The sequence below is a fragment of the Synchiropus splendidus genome, chromosome 10, assembly GCF_027744825.2.
Source record: "Synchiropus splendidus isolate RoL2022-P1 chromosome 10, RoL_Sspl_1.0, whole genome shotgun sequence".
Lineage (NCBI taxonomy): Eukaryota > Metazoa > Chordata > Actinopteri > Syngnathiformes > Callionymidae > Synchiropus > Synchiropus splendidus.
In genome coordinates, this window is record NC_071343.1 from 11,022,626 (window position 1) to 11,048,844 (window position 26,219).

At 41.4% G+C, this 26,219-nt stretch overlaps 1 protein-coding gene across 11 annotated transcripts in view; it reads right to left on the bottom strand.

Annotated features, from left to right (window-relative positions):
* The window catches only part of tns1b (tensin 1b), a 136,317-nt gene that overhangs the window by 23,020 nt on the left and 87,078 nt on the right, over positions 1 to 26,219 (bottom strand). For 8 of the 11 annotated variants that reach the window (XM_053877602.1, XM_053877598.1, XM_053877606.1 and 5 more), the window contains 12 exons: positions 19,047 to 19,096; positions 17,031 to 17,202; positions 16,420 to 16,470; positions 16,225 to 16,347; positions 15,533 to 15,597; positions 14,201 to 14,284; positions 13,777 to 13,889; positions 13,649 to 13,709; positions 11,119 to 11,194; positions 9,869 to 9,998; positions 9,717 to 9,784; positions 9,017 to 9,137 (listed from right to left, as the gene is read on the bottom strand). In XM_053877602.1, the coding sequence (XP_053733577.1) occupies positions 9,017 to 9,137; positions 9,717 to 9,784; positions 9,869 to 9,998; positions 11,119 to 11,194; positions 13,649 to 13,709; positions 13,777 to 13,889; positions 14,201 to 14,284; positions 15,533 to 15,597; positions 16,225 to 16,347; positions 16,420 to 16,470; positions 17,031 to 17,202; positions 19,047 to 19,096 (1,114 nt within the window). Of the gene's footprint in view, positions 1 to 9,016; positions 9,138 to 9,716; positions 9,785 to 9,868; positions 9,999 to 11,118; positions 11,195 to 13,648; positions 13,710 to 13,776; positions 13,890 to 14,200; positions 14,285 to 15,532; positions 15,598 to 16,224; positions 16,348 to 16,419; positions 16,471 to 17,030; positions 17,203 to 19,046; positions 19,097 to 23,911; positions 24,165 to 26,219 lie in introns of those variants that run through there. The other 3 variants (XM_053877599.1, XM_053877610.1, XM_053877608.1) reach the window with 2 other exon arrangements.

The following is a 26,219-nucleotide window of genomic DNA, read 5'->3' on the forward strand; positions in this document are numbered from 1 at the left end:
TGTCCTGGCTCCAGGAGGCGGCCAAATCAGCTGTGCGCAGAAGACGGTGGTGGGAGAAACAATGACATGGAATGGGGAGGGGGTCTGGCTAGCAGCTGGAGAAGTCTGAATCAAGAGCACTCATTCATTCCCACGCACCCAGCACTGAAGATCACCAGGGCTGGATCAGCCGTGTCGTGCAGAAACTTGACATGCTCACGAGACCTGTGCTCAATGGCTACATCTAGGGGATACCAAAGACTGTCCGTAACAGGTGTTCAGCGTTCAAAACTGAAGGATAAGATTCATTTTTATCTTGTGAGGTAGGTGGGTATGAAGCTGCATGTGCACTACATGACAGACTACTGTCCTCTTTTATGCAGACAACACGATCATTTCCTACAAATCTTGTCCTTAAAGGTCTCAGACAAAGTTTAACCATAGAAGAGTGTAATCCCAAGCTGTGTTCAGCTGATGACAACTTGCAGTAGTTACTAGTTATAGGTTGGTGTGCCTGTTCTACAAATCTGATGAAGATCTCTTCCTTCCTCATCATCCCTTCCAACTCTCACTGTACCCCTTCATCGGACACCAAAGCCAATGAGGTACTCACGCCGCCGTTAGTTCAGGCGACAAGCACAGAGATTTAGTAATGGAGAAGTGGACGAACAGGACAGTGGAGAAGCGCTATAATATTCGCAGGAACCCTCTTCGATAAGATTCCTCAACCAGTCACTCCATGAGCAAACGGTCAGGCCTGTCAGTGCCACTGGAACCATGGATTCAGCCGAGCATTATGGTATGTAATGAGATGTAGAGGACTCAGACAAGAATAACAGTCCTTAAATTCAACAAACAGGCGTTTTGCTAACTCTCAAAAAGGTTGGGGCAACCATGAGGAGAAGAGCAAAGTCATTCTTAGACTACTGTAGCGTATGTGATCATGACCTTGACTCATGGGGCAGAAAATGTGGCATCGCGAGTCCCAAGATCACAAGGTACAATATTGCCGATGCCTGTGGCTTCATTTGATTCAATTGAAAGCGTTGCAACATGCAGCTTCTGCGTCACTCTGGGACTAAAGGGTCCATTTGAAGCATGGTGGTGAGCAGTGAGCCCATACGTCAACTTACAGACTGATACACAAAACATAAACCCGAGAATGGGAAACAAATATTCAGCAGTATACACCAGTGTGTCCTCATAGAAGTCCCCATAAGAACAGCCCCTTCAGTTTGAACCTCTGCTTCCAACATTGCTCTACTTCCAGTCCTTGAAATGAAATTACGGGCAAAGAGCTGAAATGCAACAAAGAAGCACTTTAAAACGTTGAAATCTGGAATATAATGGTCAGTGTGTGTATTTTCTCCTCCCTGCACATACTCCAGCCGTCACCAGGAAGACATCCTTGCGCCCTGCTACAGGAATCCAAGCAGCTACCCTTTAACAGAACAAGGGAAAAGAAAGGCTCCATTTTTCTGTCTTACGTAATCCATCTCAGCGACTGTCCAAAGATCGGAGCCCAAGCAGGATAATCCAAGATGGAGATTGATAGCGCAGATGTTGTTGCCAACACAAAAGACCAGACAGTTCACCTTTCCCCTTTGCTTCACCTGTCTTTTTGACCACGTCTGTAAAACATCCAGGTCTTAATCATCACAAGAATTGTATTGTGACAAATTGATATAGACATATTTTATTATGTTTTCTTTGTTTTCCTTTTAATTGTGGCCGGTTTTTACAGCAAACCTTCTTCATTTTCTTCAGCCAACACTGAAATGTTTCTGTTACTATTATTTAATTTTTTTTTCTTTTAAAAATCTTTTTGGATTTTGTTAAAACTTTTCGGTTTCATCTCACACCAATATCCAGACTTTTCCAAAACTTTCAGGGAGCAGCATTATCTTGTACTACTACGTTTTCTGAAGCGAATTGAGGGAGAAACATGATTCAAGCGTCTAATTTATTCCAAAGAGTCCCGACCTTGATTAGCTGCAGCTTTTATCTTCTCTGGGAAACATGACATCACTCTGTCGACACAAAGATGCAGCGACGTGAAGACACGAATGTTGAGCTAATCCCGTCTCATGGATGAGATACAGCCGTGGGGACGGAAGTGCAGACGCCGCCTTTGACTAATGTTTACAGGATCGAAAGGAAGCAAAGAAACACACACACTCACTGAACAGTAACTTAATAGTCACTGTTCTCTCTTTGTCTCTGGAGGCTGGTTCCCATGCCCTTCTTTGGCACTTGGTTAAAACATTAATCCCAGATTATTTCCAGCATAATTTGTAACACAATCCCAAAACACTGCTGCGGGAGAACCAAAACAAACCTGGGCGCAAACTTTGCCAACGTCAAATGCTTGAGTCACTCAGGTCCCTTTAATCCTGTTATAAACTGACACATGCAATATCATTCCATATAGGTAATACATCCAGCCATCAAGGGTTTATGGAAGGGGATCCGGTCAACCGTTTCTGTTTGTACATGAGGAATACTGCTATTGTACAGAGTCCAACTCACTTCCTGCAAGTAATTCAAGCAACAAATGAATAGAGGTGAGAAGACTGACGCCTCCTGGAGCCCTCTGGTGGACACCAGTGCAGGAATAATCCTCCTTGAAGTCACTGCGTGACTCCAACCTTGCACAGCTATGCTTTTTTCAATTCCATCACATATCCTTTATCCATGAACCTCATTGGTCATCCTCCTCTCCATCCATTGCCTGGTACTTCCATGTCTTCTTCCAACCTGTTCCCTGCCTCTGCTCTCCACACGCTCACACCCTCTTCGTCTGGCCTCCGTAACTTCATCTCCAAACCTTTCTGCATCCACTGTCCCTGTGATATACTTGCATCCAATTTCTTTCTTCATCCATAATTTCAACATGGAGAGTTCAAATGAAAAGTTTAATTTGAACTCTCTTAAGACATATTTGAAATATATGCAAAATGTGGACGAATGAAATCACATATAAATCTAAAAAATAAATATAAAATCACTATTAAATTATATATATATATATATATATATATATATATATATATATATATATATATATATATATATATATATATATATATATATATATAATTTTGCACATTTGATCTCAAAGTAAACTTTTTGTCCACATTTTATTATTATGATTATTATTACTGTTATTTTTAACTTATTTATTTCTTTATTTTGGGCAGTAAATTGTCTCATAATCATGTCCTACTATTGTAGGCAATAGTAAGTCATATTTCTGTTTTTTGTATGACACAGGTTAAGTCTTTTTAGGGGTTTTTCAATATATATTTTTTTTTTTTTCACACATCAAACTAGAGAGTTTACAAAGAAGCGTTAGAATCAAAGTCAACAGTCTGACTTGAGCTTTAACATCACTGTGTCTAGCTTCCACATAACACATAAGAGAAGAGGGAATAAAAACCTCAATTTTAAAGGTTTTGGTTTCTGATTTGGAATATTCTGTCAATCATTCGTCACTGAATGACATCACGTGTGACTAAACAGAAAGAAGTAGTGCAGCTGGTTCAAATGAGCAATACAGTTTACCATGTATTTTAAGTCAAGAGTACTCACACGCTCTGAGAACCGGCTGCTGAACTTTTCACCGCTCTGTCCCGGCGAAACAACTCCGCGACTTCTTCACCAAACAAAATAATATCAGGTCAGCTGCTTCTGCTGCGGGGAATCGTCCTTACTTGACCATACGAGAGAGTTTCAGGCTTCGTTGAGCAGCGGTGACATTCTCAGTCACTCCTCCTCCTGCCAGTTCGGACAAAAGAGCTTCACAGTCCAGCGGAGGAGTTTGTCTTTAACTCCTACAGCTCCTCACGAGGAGAGCCCAACGCAGGGCATGAAAGAATGTTTCAAAGCTCAACGTGGGAGATTAATCTGCACTTTGCCGTATCATTTTGGAAAACAATGTGACGTCTACAGTAACCACAAGTTCAACTCTCTCATTCATTTGACAGTCAAAGACTTTCCACATTTAAATATTTAGAATATTAAATACAAATTTGTATGGAGACATTTTACATATAAAATACTTTTTTTTCCAGTTTTCTGATCGTTTGACGATAGACAGAAAATCTCTGCTGTTCTCCTCTGGCGCGTGGTATGAAGGTAGATTGATTGATTGATTCGATTAGTAAACAGATCGGGTGACAAAGATTCTGCTGGCAATGAAGTGAAATTCCATTACAGAGAAAGAGCTACTTGTGTAGATCACACCGGTCGCGGTTATTGGAGCGCTCCTGAAAGAATGTTCTATTATCCTCTCAGTTTATTTTGGGCTGAATTAGCCATCACTAGCCTCCATCAACTACTGCTTCTTGTTTATGGCAACAAACAAACAAACAATTCGATTTGAAGTCTTGACTATTCAATGTAATAATTTGCTGAAACACTGTGTCTATCAAGTACTGCTATATAACAGAGGGGAAAATGGGGAGAAAACAAACAAACTGTTCTGCTACTGTAAAACTATAGACAAAAATATGTTTCTCATGATCAAATAAAAATCAAAAATTGTACTTGAACTCTTTCAAAATTTTGTCAAGTCTCATGCTGCATTACTTCAGCATCCAAGTAAAAATGAAAACGTTTTTGTCATGATACTTACATTAAATTACTATTATTTTTGAATTGAGTTTATTATTAAAACTGAACTTTCAAAACTATTTTCTTCCACTGACTTGTATTGTATTTGATTCTATTTTAGAATCACAAAGATATTTATGACATAAATGTGTAGTAACCACAGACAAGCAATTTCATACAGCCAATAATGAAAACGTTCCTTTTTTGTTTTGTTTGCGTTTCACTTTGGATCATTGCATGTTGTTTGTCCAAACCTGTGACAGCTATGTGGCAGGCGACAGTTTCAAACCGCACATCCTCCTGCCTCCTGCCTCAGTGAGCTCACTCGAATCGATTGAAATTCTTTCACTTTCCACAGCACAATGTTGTGCCAGGATGACGGACTACAAACCCAAGAACACTTCGCCAGCAGCTTCTATTTCTCCCAGCAATTAACACTGGGGAAGACATATCGCCTGTAAGCTCAGGAAACAGCCCTCAAAGCTGCTTAGTCAGACCATGCATTTTCAGACCTTTCCTCCACCGTCACTTGTGAAAAACGTACGTTTGTATGAGAAAAACTCATTTAAAATGTTTCTGCCCGTTTCATTTGTTGGTCACTTGTTTAAAAACAGAGTCTTGCACGCAGACAAAAGAGCAGGGAGACAGAAATAATAAGCCAATAAGCGCAAACAGAAGACCATAAAAGTTCATTAAAAGCACAGCAGCGTTGATGACCAAGGGGAGTTCTATTTCTGCTCACACGATCTGTGTCCACTGAGGAATCATTTTCAAGCTATTCAAATAAAAACATATGTCATTTACATAATTTAAAACTAGATAGGATTTCTGAATATTATTATTACTGGAGCAATCACTTTTGCCTATTAGTGGGATTCAAACCCTTAACATTCCTACACCTTGTCAAAGGCTGAAACCAAGTCCAGAAAACTTCCAAATCCGGAGTTAAGATCCAATAATAAATAAATGGATAAATAAAATGGATTTCCATTCAGTATAAAGTCACTCATTTCTACTGCTCACAATATGTATTTAAAGCACAAAAAGGCTGAGCTGAAAAATGTAACTACAAAGGCACTGGACATTGAGACATTTTCATGCACATTTCATCAAAAAATGAAACTGAATCCGAGAAGTGAAAGTGACCACTTGAATGTAGCAACGTTGCTCTTGATTGAAATGGTATGTTTTGTTATGAAAGTCAAGAGTTATATTCAGTTGTGGTTCAGCCGTACCACCGTGAAGCCAGCGGCCCCACTCAGACCTGACTATTGCCTGGCCCGGCGCGGTGTGGGGCATTCCTGGGTTCAACCACAGGGATGGAAGCAGCCGGACTGTTGATGGAACGGCGGTCAGTCGGCGACCAAAATGATGATTTTTTTTTTTTTCTGTAGTCGCTGAAATGAAAAGCAATTACGCTCCCACCGTGGCAGCAGCTGGACTGAAAGCTGCAACAAACATAGTGGCTTCACTTTGAGTTGGAATGTTGTAAAGTTAAAGACACAGTAGTGCGGAATATTGTACTCCAAAAGAGGTACACAACATGTGTACATGTGAAGAAATGCTATTGGTTTCTGCATTGTTCTGCAAAACTTAAGTATGTCACACGTTCTAATTCTCCATATACAAATGCATGTTCTTATGAAGTTTATTGATAACCCACTCAGGAATGAAACAGTTGCAAGGATTTGAGTAGTTTACCAGCTTCAAATAAACAATATATAATGTGATTTGGGGGAAATGATCAGATTGCACAGGTCACGCAACATTTGCATTTCCTATTCTGCTGAGCAAAGAACCAGAAAAACAAAAACATATGAAGAGTTCTCAGCGGAAATCATAAAATAAAATCAGGAAACTCTTCTGTCCTCATTTTACCCCTGGGCGGTTTTATTTGTTTACCAGCTACTCAGAAGGTCAGCGGCCGCTTCCCGTTTACGGCCGCTCATAAAGCATCGACGTCGCTGTTACAGATCGTTACGGTCCACCCTTAAATAGAAGAAGTGCAAGTGTTTGCGCGTTGGAGGTTAATGGGGATGTCATGGTGAGAGTGCGGCTAAATTTAAAGAACACTGGACTGGCTCACAGGCACGGAGGCATCGATGCTGGATTTATCACGCTGTGATCGACCAGACAGGTCTGGGTGGCTCAGATAAAAAAGGCTCTCCATGACTCAACAGGTTTCTCAGAAAATGTGTCTCACCACTGAGGCCAACTTGTCTGCAGCAGCGCCCCCTGCACTGATAGAAACAGCCATTGATTTTAGTATGAAATAACAGCTAAATATCCAAGAGGCACATCAGCTGCTGTGTCATAAAGCATCCGCTCCCATGTGGGAACTTGGTGTGACCTCGTCATGTGAGCGCCTTTCTTTCTTTCTTTTTTTTTTTTACTCCCTCGCGGACACAAACAGCACCATGCTGCATGACGCTGGGACAAAAAGAGCCTTGTCAGGGAGGCCATCATGATCGACCAAATGTGTGCGAGCTCTTAAAAGCTCCAAGACATCCTTCAATAAGCAAAATCTGAGGCTCAGTTTAGAAATGACATGTCTCGGTCAGAGCGTGGTTGCAGGACACGGTTATGTAAACCAGGGTTGTCGAGAAGTTCAACTATGTGTTTGTAATAACGGCAGAGACTGAAATAGAGCCTGAAGTGTCTGACCATGATTTCCAGCTTTACTATTCTGACTCCAGAAACATCCACAAACTCCTCAAGTCTCATAAATATTTACATATTCTATATACGCTACATTGACAGCAAATGAAACAGAAGTCTCCTCACCGGCAGCTTGAAAACGGAACAAAAATCCTTCCTGACTCATGTCTGAAATCTAGAACTGTCAGTTAACCTTGGAGTCACATACCATAGTGAGTCAACGGTTCGATTGGATGGGGTTGACGAGTCAAACCAGGATACGACAGGTGTTACATCTGAGTTCAACACAAATGAACTGCCCAACTTTATGGATCTGACTCGCTCAGAGTGTTGACCAGGTTTAACCTCTTTATACTGTTTTTCCTCTACCTGACCAAATTTGAGAATCAGAGCAACATGGAGGGTATTTTGGATGCAATAGTGCAGAGCGGAACCCCAGGTAGTAAAGGAGTGATGCGGGTTTCATGAAACAGTGTCCTTATATTCTGAGATCACTAGGTGGCGCTGTTGCTATAAAAAGGATGAGAGGTTCCGTGGTGGTAGTAATCCAAACATTTTAAAGCAGAGAGTGCCACCTAGTGAGCTCTGAAACCAGGACACTCTTACAAGACCATCAGCGGCAGACTACACTTACAATACTACAGCACAGTCAGTCAACATGGCTGCATGGGTAAATGGCATAGTACCGTCAAACCAATCAATTTAACCAGAAGCATAGAAGAGACTCACTACTTCCACCATTAGGAAACAAGGCTCCATCCGTAAGCTAGCAATGTGTCCCAACAAAGATATTGAAATAGTGCATTGTTTCACTTCATGTCAGTTGTATTTTGTTCAAAACATTTGTTTCACATTATTTTACAAAAAAAAACATTCACTCTTTGTGCAGTGAGTTTTTAGTTTTTCTGCCGCTTTGCAGCTGCTTCAGTCGAAGAGACGGATGGTGCAGGACGACTCACGTTTGTTAAGGTCAGGTCACGCGAAGTAGGCAGTCAGACAAAACTCAGCCCAACCAAGGAGATTCGATCAGGTCAGATCAACAATGCGCCACCCCTCTTGATCCGAATGAAATTTCAATCCAACAAGTTGAATCCAGTCCTTTCATATTGGAACTGTGTTCACATGAAGCAGTGGCTCTTCGTGTGTGTATCACACACATCAAAATCTCACATCCTATCTGAAATAGTTTACTTGTATTTGCTCTGAGTTGCTGCTCTGCAAACCCACAGAGTCAATTAATCTGTCTTTGATAGTCAGCAAACCCTTCTAGAACCAGCACTAGTCGATCTTGGACCAACTCAGCTTGAAAGGAAGCACCGAAGATTCAAAGAATTCCCAATGAAGTAGACGACAGAGAAAATAGGCATTTGCCCAGGATTAACTCTACAAAATAACTGCATGAGTGAGCATAAATATTGTGAAATATCAACAGCAGGAAGTTCTGCTCTGTTTTAAGCAGTCAGTTGGGGAAGTGTTTCTGTTCATTAAATAACTCCAGAAACAGGGAAACAACACAAAAAGCATCATAAAATGCTCAATAAGGAAAGTATTGCTTAAATTAAACATTCCAGTGGGACTTTTAATGTAACTCGGTGTCATAAACATGTAATTACTGCAGCGAGTGTGTGTAGATTTACTGCACCGCATGTTGAGAAGAGGGGAAAATATTTACACAGATGAGCTGTTGGGTGATAACGTCGGTGAAATAGTTGTATTTTGCAGTAAACATGAGTTTGGGCTTAAATCCGGTAATTGCAGCACTCACCGTCTGTGGAGTCCTCGCAGGTCTGGTTAAAGTTTTCGTAAGAGTCCCAGCGGATCAGGGGGTCCTGGGTGTTGTAGTCCACCGATACGCTCGGCCCGTTCTCCAGCTGATCCATACCTTGACCAGAGGTACCGAGAGGCAGACCAAGCATGTGAGTATCACCCAAAATAATGTGTCAAACACTTTAGTGGCCTGACACTTAACGTTGATAAATTTACATGTGTAGGAGGTGGGAGGAAATAAGAGGGTCCAGAGGACAGTCCTGCAAGTATTAGGAGTGTAGTGCAAGTGCCGATTTAGTTTCCGTCAATAATATTAACGTTATGGTGGAAATTAATGTCAGTTCCCTTCTAAAGTATGAAAATATATTTCGATTCTTTCAAATATCTTCTATCATTATTTGTAGCCTTTTAGTCTTGAAATTACATTCAGACAAATAAGCTTAAATACATGTTTAAATTTTTACATCTTCAGGAATACTTTTTCATAAAATATAATTTTACCAAATGATTATTTGTCTAGTTTGTAATAGGTCACACCTCTTAACATCACACCTCTTCGCATCAGGTTTATTTTATTTTTTTCTCCTTTTTTAACATTTTGTGAAATCCTGAATTAAGAAGTAAGGTGGGATCAAAACTGCCAGTAATAGTAATTACTAGTAATAACTATCCACAAAGTCAAAAAGATGTTTATTCTCACCATGAATCTTCTCCGGACCGAACGAAAATATAAACTCCACTTTTCCATATTCTGGGAATCTTTCATCTACAAAGACAAAATAGTTTCATGTGACACAACACTAATAGCTTGTGCTGGTCTGTTCAATCCAAAAGAAATAAAATATATTACCCTTGAACGTCTCGTCCAGTTCATCTTTCCCAAAAACAATCCCCAAGTCGTGAACTGCACACGTGTGGAACTGCACCCGGAAGATCACGTCTCTGCTGGAGCCACGGTAGCGCTTGTGGTAGCACTTGAGCTGAAAGGTCAAAGCAAGTCACCTTTTCTGCTGTTCTTCCGTTATGTTTAAACTTAACAATTTGATTCTGTAACTCTTTTATTTATTGTAACATAGAATATTTATTTACCTCCTGAATATATTTTCAAACTCATTGTGTATCTTTGATAAATAAATTCATGCTACTTAGACTTTTATTTTTGTTGAAATGTTTCTATTATCAGACAAGTTTCAATATACTACACATTTTTTCCCGTTCCACATCTCTTTTACAACAATTTTATACATGGTGTTATCCTATTATATATTTATTTATTATGTATTTTGAAAAAAATAATAAGAAAATTGTATTAAAAAACATTTATTTAATTATTTCTAATCTTACAATATTTTAAAATTATATTACTCTTCTCTTTTCTTCATTAATGTGAGGGATTTGGCAACTTTCCCTATCATAAAGGTGAAACCTATCTGCAGTGACTAAACCTGAAATGCCGAATTATACTTGGCCAAAACACTCCACACTGACTTATTCTGGCCATCAGCCTCACAGAGCTGTTATCTGCCGACGACAGGAGACATCGGGCTGCAGAGATTCCATTACTGTCTCTTGAATAAAGAATGAGATATCAGGTCTGCTAAGTGCTGCTTAAAAACTAGCCGACTTTTGGCATTACGACAACTTGGAACAGGACATTTACGAAGTGCAAGTCATCGGCAGAGGCTTTTTTTTATAACGTGAGGACACAAACGTCTGCCTTGTGTGTACATGGATTGCAAAGGATCTTCTTTAAATCCCTCACAGATCAGAAAATGTCATGTCTGCCGAGAGGAAATACATGAGCAGTTCCACTTCATAGTTTCCAGAAAACGTAATGTGTGCTAATGAGGGTCTATAAAAGCTGAGCTGTGGGTCCCAGACCAGCTGCTTTGCTTCACATCTTTACGGCCTTATTTCTTCAGTGAATGAAACTATAAACCACAGTTTTATTTACTGCATCTCTCTCAAATCAGAAAAAAAAAAAAAAAAAAACTACATTACAGCTTGAATCCGCTACCAGCACCCAGTGACACGTCAAAGTCTTTAGGCTGTTCCACCTTGGCTTTAGAGATAAAAGCAGTATTTCAGTTCCTTTCTTACCAGGATGTCTCCTTTCAGAAGAAGCCCCGGTTCAATGGTGATGCAGATGCTGGTCTGACTGTCTCCCTGGACGTTACTATGAAGACAAAGAGCAGAATGTGAGCACACGTGAAAATCAACAGCCAATACTAAGTCATATTAAATGAACACTCTTTTAAAATTAAGTGCAAAATCAGTCTCCTTTCTACTTGTTGAGGAGTCATTCAAAAGTGAAGGCCAGGCCAGATAAAACCACTTGTTGGCCCAAATTTGGCCCTGTGGCCAGGGGTTTGATATGTGGAGTACAGTTTTTGTTTTGAGTTGGAGGGTTGAGTGTTGGGGTAGAGGCAGTAGGAGTAGCAGCATTGGTGGTTGTACAGTAGAAAGAGCAGAAGTTATTACAGTTGTAATTGCAGCTTTATTAACATGTCCATAGCAATGATAGCTGATGTTGGAGTTGCAGTAGAAGAACGAGTAACTGCTGTACAAGTGGTGGTGGTTTGATAATGCAGTCGAAAAGATAGCTGGAAAAGTAGTGAAGGCAGTAGAATTATTTTGTTTTGGTTAGACCTGTGTATCATACTGGCTCTTCTGCTGGAGTCCATCAAGCTAACTTTCTATAGCATTTACTTGTATAGTGTTACTAGTAGCAACCAGTAACACTAATAACAGAAAATAGTCGATTATTTATGCTCCATTAGTATAGTCTAGTCGCGCAATAGTCCGCAAAAAGTACTGCCAATGGACATTTTTTGGTCCGTTATAGTACTAGTGACACTTGTTGGTGTACTTGTATTACTAGTGATGTTTTTTCGCTTCACTAGTAAGGTGTACTAATGCAGAAAACCAGGATGCATGACCAGACCGCTTTCCATAGTGCTGCAGGAGCAGATTTTGTCACTGACGGATAGTGGTAGTTTCACTCACAGCAACAGTAGAAGGAGAAGCAGAGGTGGCTCTCGCAGAGGTTGTTGCAGTGAAAGGAGTAGTATAAGCTCAAGAATAAGCCAATGTAGTAGCACTGGGGACAGTGGCACAAGTATCAAGAGTACTACTTGTAAATAAGCATACAAGTCAGGCTGTGACTGGGTCGTGATGACTGCAGAAAGTAGTCAAGGAGTGGCACTAGAACCAGAAGAATACTATTCCAACTTGCAGTAGAGCAGTCAATAACAGACATTGTTTGGAAAATACAGTAGATCAAGTGCAGGAGTACTTCCATACTCTGGTGTAATTACAGTGTATTCCCAATGAAAAGAGCATCAGGGAGATTCCCCCGAGAAGAAGGAGAGTCATTACTGCAGCAAACACTGGTTTGTAAAATCATCGCTGTGTTTACTTCTGCTCTCCGGGAGCTCAGCCCACACATGGCCGACGTCTCAGACTCAACCCTGCGCTTGCACAGTGAGCAGCGCCGAGCGTAATCACGCCGCAGAGCAGGCCTAATTTTGGGCATTAGTGTCTACATGATTGTGCGACTTGGACGGGTCGGATCAAAGCAGGAGGAGGACGGGGGTGAGGCTGGAGGGGGGTGATAATAAGGAGCATGTGAGAGAAAGTTGGAAGGAATGTAAAGGAGGCGACCGTCCAGAGCTGATCTGGTGCTGATTCTTTCACACTTCCCCATTGATTCCTGTGGAAGCTGTAAAAATGTTTACAGTGAGGTTTGAGGATTCAACAGTGAATGTACACCTGCTGTATAACAAGCCCGGCATGATGAGAAGCAGCTTCATTGCTATACACAGCAGAACAATGGGGTGTTTTGATTTTAAATGTCTGCTTCAATCTGGAACATCAAAAGTCTTCCTCATGATTCCATGTGTTTTTCCCATGTGACATCATTGGCAGGGCCTAAGCCAATGAGCACACCAACAAAAGAAAGACCCATATGGAGGGACAGCATCAGAGCCTTCACGAATACTGCTGCTCCCACATCTTTACCTCATTTGTAAGTAGCGCTTAAACTCGTCGCAGTACTGTGTGTTTCACCCTTTCTGAGGATACAGTAACCTCATCATCCGTTCAAGCCATGCCCCTGACATATTGTACTACTGTTCCATAGAGTTGTGCAACATTCCTTTACTACCGTTTACAGTGTGTAGCGCACACTGTAAACACCAGTGGAGGCCTCTTCCTCCTGACAGCGCTCCTCCCGCTTCAAAACAACAACAGAAATCCGCGGAATCCAACGCTTCCTGTCTGGCCCTGGGAATCAGCGGGGTCCTGTGGCAGGAAAGGCCCGCAGGCTTCCACGCAACCGCCTGTTCGCCCCAACTCATTGGCTCTCCGCTCACAAGTAACAATAGAGAGGACTGCGGGAGCTGCAGCCGGGAAACAAGAGCCGACAGCAGGGGAGGCTAGCTAAACACAATAATGTCAGGTGAGCGTAGAGCGTAAACAGAGCAGAGGAATTATATACGTGCGTGGATGAGGAGGCTGGGGAGTTAAGGGGAGAAGCTTTAAGGAAAATCAGGCTTTTTATGACCGAGTCATTACGAGCTGACTGTCCCTGGCATCTTGTAAAGTCAGTGGAGTGTGTTTTAACACTTACTAGATCCCAGATGTGTAAACGGGCTGCATGGCCTGGTAGATTTTCAGAAAGGGACGGCAGCCTGAAGAAACAGAAACGGTCAAGTAGGAGTCGTGTACGTCCTGAGAGTGAGGGCGTGCCACGCTCACCGCCTTTGGACTCGAAGTTGGGGATGCCGTGCATGATGACGTGGTGGAGGAACAGAGGTTTGTTGTTGATCTTGATGAGTCCGGAGAGCAGACCGCTGAAGTACTCCACATACCTGTAGACAAAACGCAGGTTAAGATGTGATGCCCAGACAGATTCATCCTCCTTGACCGCTGTACTGTGTCCCATAGACACAGTTTCCATGTCAGATTCTCTGCTGAGTGCTTTCACTGTCCTTGTTTTGCTGCATGATTTGAGCATCCACTCTAAAGAATGTTCCTCACAGTATCGGTTCCAGTATGTTGGGCTGTCATTGTAAACAAATGTTTGCATGAGGAGCTGGTGTGTCAGCAGGGAGGTTGTAGAGGTAGAGGTCGGCTGGGGGTCAAAATCTTTCTAAAAACAAAGAGAGACAAGGGCACTGACCTCCTCTGCGATGGTTGACCGACAGGAAGCACTTTGTCTTCATAGAAACGCTTCATCGCAAATCGGTCCAGAGCCTGGTCGGCACTGCGGCACACAACAGACAACAGTTGTTAAACACCAAATATCACAAAAACAGTGTTGATGCTCTGACAACAAAAAAACAGTGTGGTACTGTGTATGTAAATAGCTCCACCTGAACTAATGTGTATAACATATTTTGACCAAATCCAACTTTTCATTGCTTTGATTTCATGTAACTTAAATTTTGGTTTCAGGAATTTACTTTCCAATGTTTTTCATCAATAAATACAATAGGAATTTAATTACTTCATGTATTTAAAATAACAATTCAATTGAAACAAAAATACACAGTAAAGATGGCTATTTTTTGCCGCCATTTTTATTTATATTTACCCTTCTTTTTCTTTTCATGAGGAACTTGAATTTTGTCATATATATTTGGACGTTTTGTCAAAGACAATACGATTCAAAAGTGCATCACAAACTACATCACCAACAAAGCATGTCCACATGTGACCTCGGAAAATTAGAGCTCAAGCTTCTGTGATCAGTCAGATCTCTGAGACAGGTAGAGGGGATTATGGGAAAGCAGATGAATGTCGGTGCTTCCAGAAGAAATCAGATTGTGTCTTGTGTTATGAGTCGCTGGTAAAAGGCAAAAAATTGTGTATATCAAGGATGATACACACAAGCTTTGAGGTTAAACTATCCTTCCTATCAGTTTACAGTACAGTACTAACACCATGTGAACCAGTTTGACACTTGTCAACTAAGTACAATGCACAGTACATCATTATATATAGATATATTGACTTTTTGTCATGAATCTGTAATATTACTAGCCTTAATATTCCATCGGCAATTTTGCAATAGCAGTGTTTTGGTTTCGCAAATAACAGAAAAACTGAACATCTTCTGGATGCCATTGTTTTGGTATTAAGCTTTGAAATGATCTCATAATAAATTCCACAGTTTATGGTGACATCATGTCGTCTTTTAATATACAGGTTTGCGTCATAATAATATCACAATAACAATGCCAATAAGAGACGAGTCAGCACTGAAGAGAGAATATTTCGCTCAGTGATTAAGGGAGGAAACCTTTTTATTTTTCCTTGGAGAAGTCAGACAAGACTTTTTTGCAGCTCAAATAGGTTCTATCATCCTCTTTGAGTAAGAATCTCGCGTCTCACACCCACATGTCCTGCTGCTTATCTGCCATCAGCTGTGCAGCACCATCTTGTGATAGTGCCGCAAGTCAGTGCAGTGCGTGTGTGTGTGTGTTTGGGGCAGTAGTTGTAGAACACCCACCTGGCGGAGATGTTGCTGTAGTGCATGTACGCGGCCACCACTACACCGGTCCTCCCTCTGTTGCCCTGGAACACGAGCAAACATTCACCACTGAGTCAGAAAGTGCACATGTCATTCATAAAAGTGGATGGGCCTTTGTAGTCCTCTACTTAAATCTGGGACCAAATCAGAGTGCATAGCATCCTGCTCATGAGCTAAGCCACACTCCCTTGCAAACCAGCCAGTAACATATTAAGAAAGCCTTCTCCGTAGGACCAGCACTTCTTCGAATGAGTTGTGTTGCTATGACAACCTCACAGTTTCTGACTCTCCCGCCTCAGGTCCCACCCTATAAATATCACAGCTGACTCAAACAGCTCGGTGGAAATGATTTGTCGACATGAGGCAACCCGACACGGACAACTTCCTAGGTGACCACCACAACGTCCACGCCCACAGTTCTGGTCACCAGCGTTACTGACAACAACAACAACAGTTGTTATAGCAGCTGGTTTGTTTGTAGCCTCCCAGCGGGGGCGTCCCAGGACAAGGACGCAGCCGCGCCGGAACACAAATATGCTTGTGTTTGGGAGGCCGAGCAAGAAGACATAGGAAGACTGCCTTCTCTTGCATTTTAGCGCAGATGTTTTCAGGAATGACTGTGAGTTGTTTAGACTAGCAAGAAGTGACAGCGCCATCTACTGCCCACCCACCTTGTTGTGTATCACCACAACATTGTGGCTGTCGGCGCTGAGCCACGTGTCCATGGCTTTGCAGATGCTGCAGATTTTATCCAGAGCAGGAGCGTGATGGTCCGGCCAGCCAAAGTCCAGCACCTGCAGACAGGACACGAGGATGTTTTGAGACCTCTGGCTGAAAACAGCATGACATCAACAGAATTTTTTTACCTTTGGATTCAGCTGACTGATGTCGTAGCGTTTCTCACTGAGGTTGAAAAGCTGAAAACAACATAATAAATGTGAGGCGTTACATGTTAATAAAGGGATTTTGACTGTCAACTGTATTATTGTTATGAAAAATGCTGCAAAGTGACACAGCCACCCACTTTTTGTTGTTTGATCAGAAGCAACCTTTGAGGAGAGTGTTCTTGTGTGTGTGGCCATTTTGGAAGGTTAAAAGACATGCATTCATTTGGAGTCATCATTTTTTCCTAATATCTTACAATGAGACTAGTCTCAGGATCAACCACTCTGAAGAACTTGTTTATAATGCTGGTTATTTATCAACTATTTACAAATAGGTGGCGCCACTGAACTCCATCACTACACCAAATTTTGGGTGGGATCTATTTAGATTTCCATCAGGGAGCCGTTCTTCACGTCATGATGTGATGTTATCATCAGGCCGCCAGTGTTTTCACCCCCGTGAACATGCCATTATCTGCCCAGTGAAGCGAGGCCTGTTCATGCCGTGTGAATAAACTTCAACCATCTGATGATCAGCTGATCTGATTCTCTCGCACTTCATTAGCCTTCAAACGTGTTTTTTGAGCAGTTACCAGGTAGTTGTGTCCATGTTTGGAGCGCAGCATGGAGGCCACCTCACGCAGGTTGGCGGCGTAACTCTGCTCCTCCACGCTGCTGGGGAAGGAGACGGCGATGATTCTCTCTGTGATGTAGATGAGGTCCAGCTCATAGTTCTCCTCCAGCGCCTGCAGCAGACTCACGCTCCTAAAGCACAGAGATCCATATTTCAGTTGGAAGTCGATGACAATATTTTGATTTAGTCAGAAAGGGACAATTTGACTTCATATAAAATTACTAGTATCAGACGTTTTAGTAAGTCACTCAATTGTTTTTATACCTGTCTTTTTTTGACAGTTTATATTGAATGTTTAATTTAATATGTTTCCTGTAATTTTCTTTCCAGCCCAAATTTTCCCAGATCTAAATGGTGGCCAAGTTTACTGTACCTTTTTTAACTTATCTTTTATGTTGTCAGACTTTTTAAAGAACAGGTATTTTTTTATTTTTTTAGAGAAGTTTTCAGACAATAGTATGTGTTGTCGTTTTTATTTCATATATCAATATTAATCTTTGTAGCCTCATTATGCAGTGTCAAGGATCATATTATTTATTGATCTATACATTTAATTTAAAGTATTCCAGACATAGAGAAAAACAAGAAAAAAAGCTTGAATTTAAGAATTACACAGTCGGGAAAAAAATACATCTGCGCAATTCGAGTGAGGGGAAAAAAAAAAAATGAATAGATTTCTTATCTTTAGTTTATACATATATATATATATATATATATATATGTATATATATATATATATATATATATATATGACTACTTCAATTATTGTAATAATTTTATCACTACCATGCGTGAAATACATATTTAATGCTATACATGACATTTTAATTACACATTTTTTTACCAGAATAATGTCACGACTCTAATTCTCCATTATGGGAATGATATAATTGCTGATTTTTCCAGAATATATATCCAAACAGCTCTTTATTTTGTAACTTTAACAAGAGCAGGACTATTGGTGTGTGAGCTGTCGAGCTTCTGCCTGCACCTCCTCCAAAGTTCACACAAATCTGGGGTTTTCCTGATGACGCGGGCGACGAGGAGGCCAGATGAAGAGGTAAACGGCGGTGCGGTGACCTCTCGCTCTCAGACAGCGGCATATTTCCCACATTTGTCAGCCGCCTGAGGAAATTGCTCATATGTCTGGAGAGACGATGGTCTTGGTTGTACTGTACAAACATGGCGACCCGCTCTGGGACGCACATCTGGACCCACTCGGGGTTGCTGGCCGCTGCGCATTCATCACCTGTGATGCAGCAGAAACTGATATTTTGCACATGTTCCCCACTGAAGTCCGCAGCGAAACATCTATTTCAGCAGATTGTGGCTTTTGTTATGTCAGTAATACAGATCGACGCCGCCTTGCATGTAACATATGTCCTTAGTTTAAATGAGAACATGGTATTATTATTTAAGATGGACCTTCACAGTGCTTCTTCTCATGGCTCCAATTTCTGTGCGGAATATTTCTTATAGGGTTACAAAATCAGGCAATCATTCAACACATGTTTTTCTTGTTACTTTTGTTCCGTCAAGACAAGCAATCCTTGACTCTAAACGTAAAGTCAGGACTTATTAGTCTGAAGCGTCTGCTGTTATTGTTTTAGGGAGGGAGTTTATTTTTCTACTCTATTCATTCCCAGATCGTTATGTTTCAGTCCACGGCAGCCTGTTGTTGGCATGTTTAACTACAGGAGCAGGGAGTTTACTAACAGCATGAGCTGCTGCTCACCGACCTTCTGTTCAGACAGAAATCCTCCTCATAAGTAACAATAATCAGCCTGTCTGGGGCCCAGCGGTGTGATTGTACATCTTCATTCTTCCGCTGTCTTGCACAACACAGTCACATGACCAACACAGACAGCTGAAGAAAAACATCATTTGGGCAGCCACGAAGATTCGACTGAATCACTTGTCTGACTTGTCCGTGAAAAACGTTGGTGACAAAATGCTGCACCGTCAAACTTCCTACCTTGACGGTCGTCGTCTTGACTCGATGCTCTTTGAGGATTTTGTCGATCCCTGCCAGACACACAATGATAAAACAGCTGATGAATGGCAAACCCTTACTATAATCTGTCATTGCATTTTCACCTCATAATTACAGTAGCTTTACAATATCAACAAAATAAAACCACAACCAACATCAATTTATGACAGTAGCTGTGAGTTGGAGCCAATGTCTGAAACTACGGAAAGCTGTTCGGTCATAGAGTCAACATCAAGCATGTTTTAGCTCTAGTACTATATTTTGAGCTGTGGTTGACTAGCGCACAAGTACACCTTACTAGTAAAGCAAAAAGTGTTCAGCACTTGTTCAACACAACTCAGAATCTTGTACTTGTGCCACTAGTACTTAGTATTGTTATATGGTAATAAATGGAGAGGGATGAAATAATTCTGGCTTCCTATTGGCTAGATAGGCTTGGTCTACGAGTACTACTAGTGCAAGTTTAGGTTTGGTGTGTAGTGCCAGTGAATTAAAAACCGCCTACTCGTGCAACTTGTGCACATTTTTTTGTAGCTCTAGAACTACTAGTAAACGTAAAATAGTTTAACAGATGTTTTTTTTTGCACATTAATGTGAGACTATACTGTATGATATAAGTGAAGCAAAGTAGTCTAAGTAGTCAGTTTTGTGCTACTAGTCTTACTAATAAAGCACAAAATTGTACTAGTGATTATATTTAAAGTCTACTAGTAATCCAAGTAACTAAAAATTGTAGACAAATATTTCCACTAGTTCTACCAGTGAACATTTTAGCAGTACACATGATGTTTTTGCTTTACTCATCAGGTGAACTTGAACACTAGTCAACCAAAACTAAGTACTGGTACTCAAAAGTGAAGTGCTCATAGAGCTAAAACAAGTTTAATATCACCCATGTTTAAATTCAGTAATAGCTCATGTGCATTCCACAAGAGGAGAGGAGAGACAGTGGAGGATGCAGATGGCGAACTACTGTTCACAGAGGATGTGCAAGACGCTGACTTTTTGTGATACCTATGTATTAAAAACAGCATGAAAACCATTATGAAAACCCAATTTGTAATTACACCACTGTGTGTGTCTGAGCTTGTGCAGGTGTGACGCACCTTAGCAGAATCAGTCAAAGTTTCTGTTTTAATTTTGTTATTATTAAACATTTGTTTCAGCATTAAAATGTATTGTAAAGTCTGTAACTTGCCGACGTTTGGATCAAGACAAATGAAAAAGTATCAACCTAGAATTTAATCTTCCTCTAGAATCACTGGGATTTCCTGAAAATATCAGGAAAAAAGAGACTGTAATTCTATTATTCACCTCTTAGGAGTGTCACATGAATGTATCACAGGTTTGTTGTGAAGATAAGGTTTAAAAATATATATATTTTGATGTGGTATTCCTAGATGAATTTGGGTTTTGTCCACTATACACAAGCTAACTGTGCTAAAAGCTTGTGTGTGTGGAATCTGTGGCTTTTCTTTCTCAGAGTGGAAGTCAGACTGCCGCTAATTTAGCCAACAGCTACATAAAAATAAATAAATAAATAAATAACAGCTGCATATACTTGCTCATAATCATATGCAATGTCAAAATGGAGAAGCCACTGAGACTATTTCTTTCCGGAAAAATTCCACAAAGAGTTGAACACAATTTTCTGAAAATCAAGAGCTATAAAAAACATTATACCATTAAATCATTTACTTTTCCGACCAGTTATACGATATGAAAGCCTGAAGAGATCAGGTTGACTTTTGAGATTTCGCAGCTGCATTTGCAGACATTTTTTATTGACCCAGGCTGAGACTCTCAGCCGTCCAAGATAGTAAGTGAAACTATTTGACAGGGCATCCAACACAACTGCTGAACTCTACAAACAGGGAAGAGGTTTTGGGAGGATCACAGCACCACTTCCTCATGTACAGTCTCTTCTTACGTAACATAGTAACATTAACATCCATGTAACTCCACCTCACCACTAAATTTAGACCTAATTCTCAGTCGCAGCATGCTTGGCGAGGATAACGCTCAGCAACTTCTGATGATGTTTCAACTGCCTGAAGGCAGCGGAGGGGCCCCTCAACAGGAAGTGAGGTGATTGACGGACCTTGGCTTCACAACTGCCAGCAGGTCCAGCTTCCCCCTGAGCCCTACTGGGGGAGTGGGGTGAAAGGGCACCCTTGCTCACTCCCCTGTGAGGTGTTTGGGGGTCACATGTGTGCATCGTGGCTGGTATCCATCACCGCCCCGAGATCAGCCTTGCCGACTAACAAGTCGTCTCCTAAGCGACAACTTTGAATGCACTGCGGACAACTGCGGGATGTAAACAAATGAAGTGCATGCCTCACACTATAGACACTTTAACCACAAACCAAAGTCTACAGAGTCAGATGATACATCTGTTGCATTCATAAGGGACGATAAATCTTAAAGAATAAACTAACCCACTGACATGTGACTATGATGTCACCATAAGCGTTATACCCAGGATTGACTCTTCTCCTACTGTGTTTGTGTGAGTTCCTGTAAATACCATCCATGTGATAATAGCTTTTGCTTCTATCACAATAAGCAGACAGAAAGTACAGACCGGAAGGAGTCAGATCTGCAAAGATTACATTTGACAAAGACTGGTTTCTATCAAGGAGATATATATCTTGCACTTTCTATCATGTTTTTCACATTGAGGAATCATTTGGGAGGGGTAGCGTTCAGCTAACCCGCTTCATTTTGTCAAAACTTATAAAGTTAAGTATATATGTGTATATATGTATAATGCATATTGTTCTATATGTGATGTATTTATTAATGAAATGTAAACTATGTTCCCTTCAAACATTGTATTATCATTATTATTACACTACATGGCAAAATAAAATCCCAAACTACAGCAAATATTTGTGTATCACACAAATATTCAACGTACTGTCATAGAGAGGAAATCAAGTGAAAACAGGGCATGGATTAAATTAAAGCTTGTGCCTGCAATAGTTTTCTGACAGCACAACTTCAGTAGCAAACAGAGCAATAAGTTGTCAAACACATGGTATCCCTCAAGTTTCACAAATATGTATCATTCTCCTTTCGCTTTCACATTTGAATGTCAATATTCATGAACTAGTAAAGTCAGAAATTAACCATAAATGTGCCATTTTTATGCCTTTAGTAGAACAATGCAATAGAGTCGAATGACAACCCTAGTGCCAGTGGCTAATTAGATCAACCAGGCAGACAGACATCAACATAAATCTGGGGACATTCTATCTCAAAGGAAAATAATTATGTTGGCAGCAACCTTTAAAATCCATGTAACAGGCCCAGATCCAAAGTGGGTGAAGCTTAGAAACTATTCCCAGTCATGTTATATTCAAGTGCAGTTGTAGTTCAAGATACAAGTTGCGTGGATCAACACCAAATACAAGTAACATCCGACGTACGGCCTGCTCGACTTATGTCCACCTGTACTTACGACCACAGCCTGCTATTTATTTTTTTTAATTCAATGTCTGACATCGCAGCACGTAGCAGCCCAGCATCGAGTACGGCAGTTACGGCAGCACAGTATCCCAGCATCTCACTCTCACACAGCCATCTACCACTACAGTAGCACCTATAAACCTCGCGTTGGCTATTTTGAATGGCATTCCACTTACGTCCAATCTGACTCACGACTGGTTGGTCGGGACCGATCCCAGTCATAAGTCGGATGTTACTTATATTTGGTGTTGCTCCACGCAACTTGTGTCTTGCATGCTAGGGAATGAAACAGGTTTGTCAGAAGAAATGGTGTAGATGCAGCATGAGAATCAAGTGGCCAAAACCAACCCCCCACTTCGTCTGGGGTCTGAGCTTTGGCCTAAACGTTTCAGTATGTTGTAAGGGGCGGTAAAGTGGCGAGCGTCGCCAGAGGAGGACAGAGATGAATGAGCATGAAACGGCCCTGAGGAGAAGCTCAAGAGTCGGATGCAGACCGTGAAGAGAGCGCAGAGTGCTCGTGTTGAGAGGAGCCAGGGGGCTTACGAGACACCAAGTCTTCTCAAATGAGCCGTGCCGAGGAGGTCGGAACATTTTTGAATCGTGGGCACAGACCCCAAAACAATGACCAAGTCATTGAAATCATCAACATCTGTAATGAGGACACAGGTTTGATTCCAGAGAGGTCCCACGTTCGCGGCCCATTCAAACCATTCTTATCTTACATGGATGTGAAAAGTTGACAACAGCAGAAACGGAATGTGTTTGAAGCACATGAGCATCAATTTTAGAAAAGGGGGTAAAAATGCTGAACAATGGACCAACAGTCCTGAGTCAGAAAGTGATGATGCCTTATCTTGTGATAGTGCCAGGACTGGATGACAGTAAATCATGAGTTTGGTGTGAGGTCAGAAAGATTTTAAAGGACTCGTTTGAAAGTGCATCAAGACAAAAACATAGCTCACTTTGAAAGAATTTTCCAGATGTAGACATCCCGAGAGCAGAGGTGACCAGTAAGGTGTGAAATGACGCAAAGGCATTGTCCTTCAAAATGCATCGACCAAGGCGGCAAACTTTTGTAAGCGCATGAAAAAAAGACAAAGTAAGGAGGTAGAGGGGTGACGAGGAAGACGGCAGGGGAGGGTGGGAAGTGGAGTGGGGGGTCCTGCGGGCCTGTTTCCAGATGAAAACCATCTGGGGAGTTTGACTTTACAAGCAGGCCATACAAATTAACCATCTGAAAAAGAGAAGCGGAGGAAAGAGGAGGGGATCGGTGCCAACCCACTCCAGCTTTAGGGGCTGTTCTGGACCACAAAGAAAAGGCATATTCCGAAAATACAATATTCCAGGTGAGATGTGACCCCTCCATCATGTCCTACCTTTCTGGATAAGTATCCCGTACTCCAGCGCCAAGCCCCCCTTAGAGAGGAGAGCTTCCTTCTCAAAGACTCGCCTCGCTCCATGCCGGAGAGCTGCTCACTGCTGTCCAGAACCGGCAGTGAGGTTCCCACAACTCCAACCTCTCCCTTTCCTCAGAGCAGAAAAAGGGCACTATTTTGGGCAGAAACTCCTCCACAGAGCGTCTTGTCTCGTCCTTCTGTTCGCTCTGTTCCTTCTTCCCTCCTCTCCGTCTCTCTCTTTCTTCCCCTCTGCTGAGTACCCGCCACCCTCCCCCCATTTGACTGCCTCCCATCATGTTATCTCCCCTCATATTCAACTTTTCCCTCCCTTACCACAGTTTACATACAAACTCAGGGAAAAGAACAGCTGCACAATACCTTTAATGCATCCAACATGAGAATGGCTGAATGGAAAACAAATAATAACCTCCTTTACAGGGGACTGCAATTTATGAACAGTGACTTTAAAGTCACAATAACTACCACCTGATCTGCTGTATGTCTTACAATGAATGAACCAAAACACAGCATTTGTGTCGACTCTCATCCTTATTTCCAAATCGACACATCTTCTCAGGTCATTTCCCATCTGAGTCACAGTAACTCAGTGACTCTTATCTATCATATTAATTCAACATATCCGCTCTCTCTTCGGTTGGTCTGTTGTTGTCGTCGTCTTCCTCTTCTCCTCCCTTACAAATACGCTCTGCATCCACTTATATTAAAAACATTTGCCACTTGTCAGACTGAAGAATCTGTTACATTTAAACTCGAGGATGAATGACAGACCAGTTTCAGCAATTAGATTGTGACATATTATGACACATCACCAGTGCTATGGAGTTCACTTCAACCTTAAATATTTAACATATCATTTGCAGTCTATCATGAATACAACCTTAATTCGTGAAACTTAGTTTTTGACAAGCTTTCTTCATTCCTGCTCAAACAATCAAATATCAAATATGCTTTTCACGAATAGCATATCTTCCTCTAAAATAATCTCCAATAAAGCAAAGTCCCTCAAACACTGGCAGAGCTCTCGTATCGACTTTGGCACCATCTAGTGCTCATAACGTCAGATCGAACTGGTTGATGACAGCAGAAGTGTTGGCCATTTCTGGTGACATTTCAAAATAACATTTCACCTGATTCTTGAAACTACTTGGAGATTTTAAAGCCTTGGGTGAAGTAATTAGGTATAGAAGAATATTGTACTTTAGTTCAGTAATGCAGACAGTAGAATTTATGTCTGCATATTGGCAAAATATACAACCAATTCAGTTATTAAGTATTTTTAAGTATTTCTTTCTACAAATGCAACATCAACTAGCAGCAAAGTGTACAAAGACTCAACTGAAGCAATCGCAAGCAGAGTTGCAGAATTCCAGAATTATTGCGTATCATATGGAAATGAAATGGAATAAACTGGAAATTTTCAAAATTGAAGGTTGGTTCTTCACTGGGAACTTAGATATACTTGAGGAAACTGTAGTTTAGCATTTGAAAAACTGATGTCATTCAAATATACTTGAATATTTACACCATTCCTCACATAATACAGAGCACACTGCCTACTATTGAGACCGCACCCCCTACTGGCACTGTGCATGCCTCCTGCACAGGAGATTTCTAGAAGACTGGAACCCACTTTTCAGCCTGTGGACTAAAGAAGTGAAGCAAGTTTTGATTGATCGGGAAATTTATTCATTTTTTAAATAACAACTATACTAAGAGGGACACTAAAAAAAACAGAAGATGAAGACTCAGAGTTGGATGCTGAGGAAGTGGACATGTTGTTGGCTGTTGATGATGTATAGGAGGGTCCCAGGGGGCTCTCCTTGCTCCAGTCTGCCCAGGCCACCTCGCCCAACTTTGCCCCAACAGTGGTCCAACTGAAGCCAATTTGAAACTCTTTCAAAATTACGCTTAACTTCCCATGAAAATGCAGATATTCCACCCCTTTGCAACCCAGAAGTAACGACTTTTCGTTGAAACAGAATATTGCAACACAGAAACACAAATGTATCAACAAAGGTAACAAGACTGTAAAAGCTTTCAGACAAAACTAAGCAACAGCACTAAGAAGCACAGAGTCTGTGAACCACAAGGAGCTGTTGCAGTCATGAGACAAGTCTTTTCAGTGCTCTGAGGCAATGGGGCGTGGTGCGACAGCCCCCCCGTGGGGAGCACATATTCCCGCCACCAGACAGGAGCAGCATCCACAGACAAGCCACGGAGACATGTGATCACCCAGCAGTGCGTCTCATAATAATACAGTGCGCAG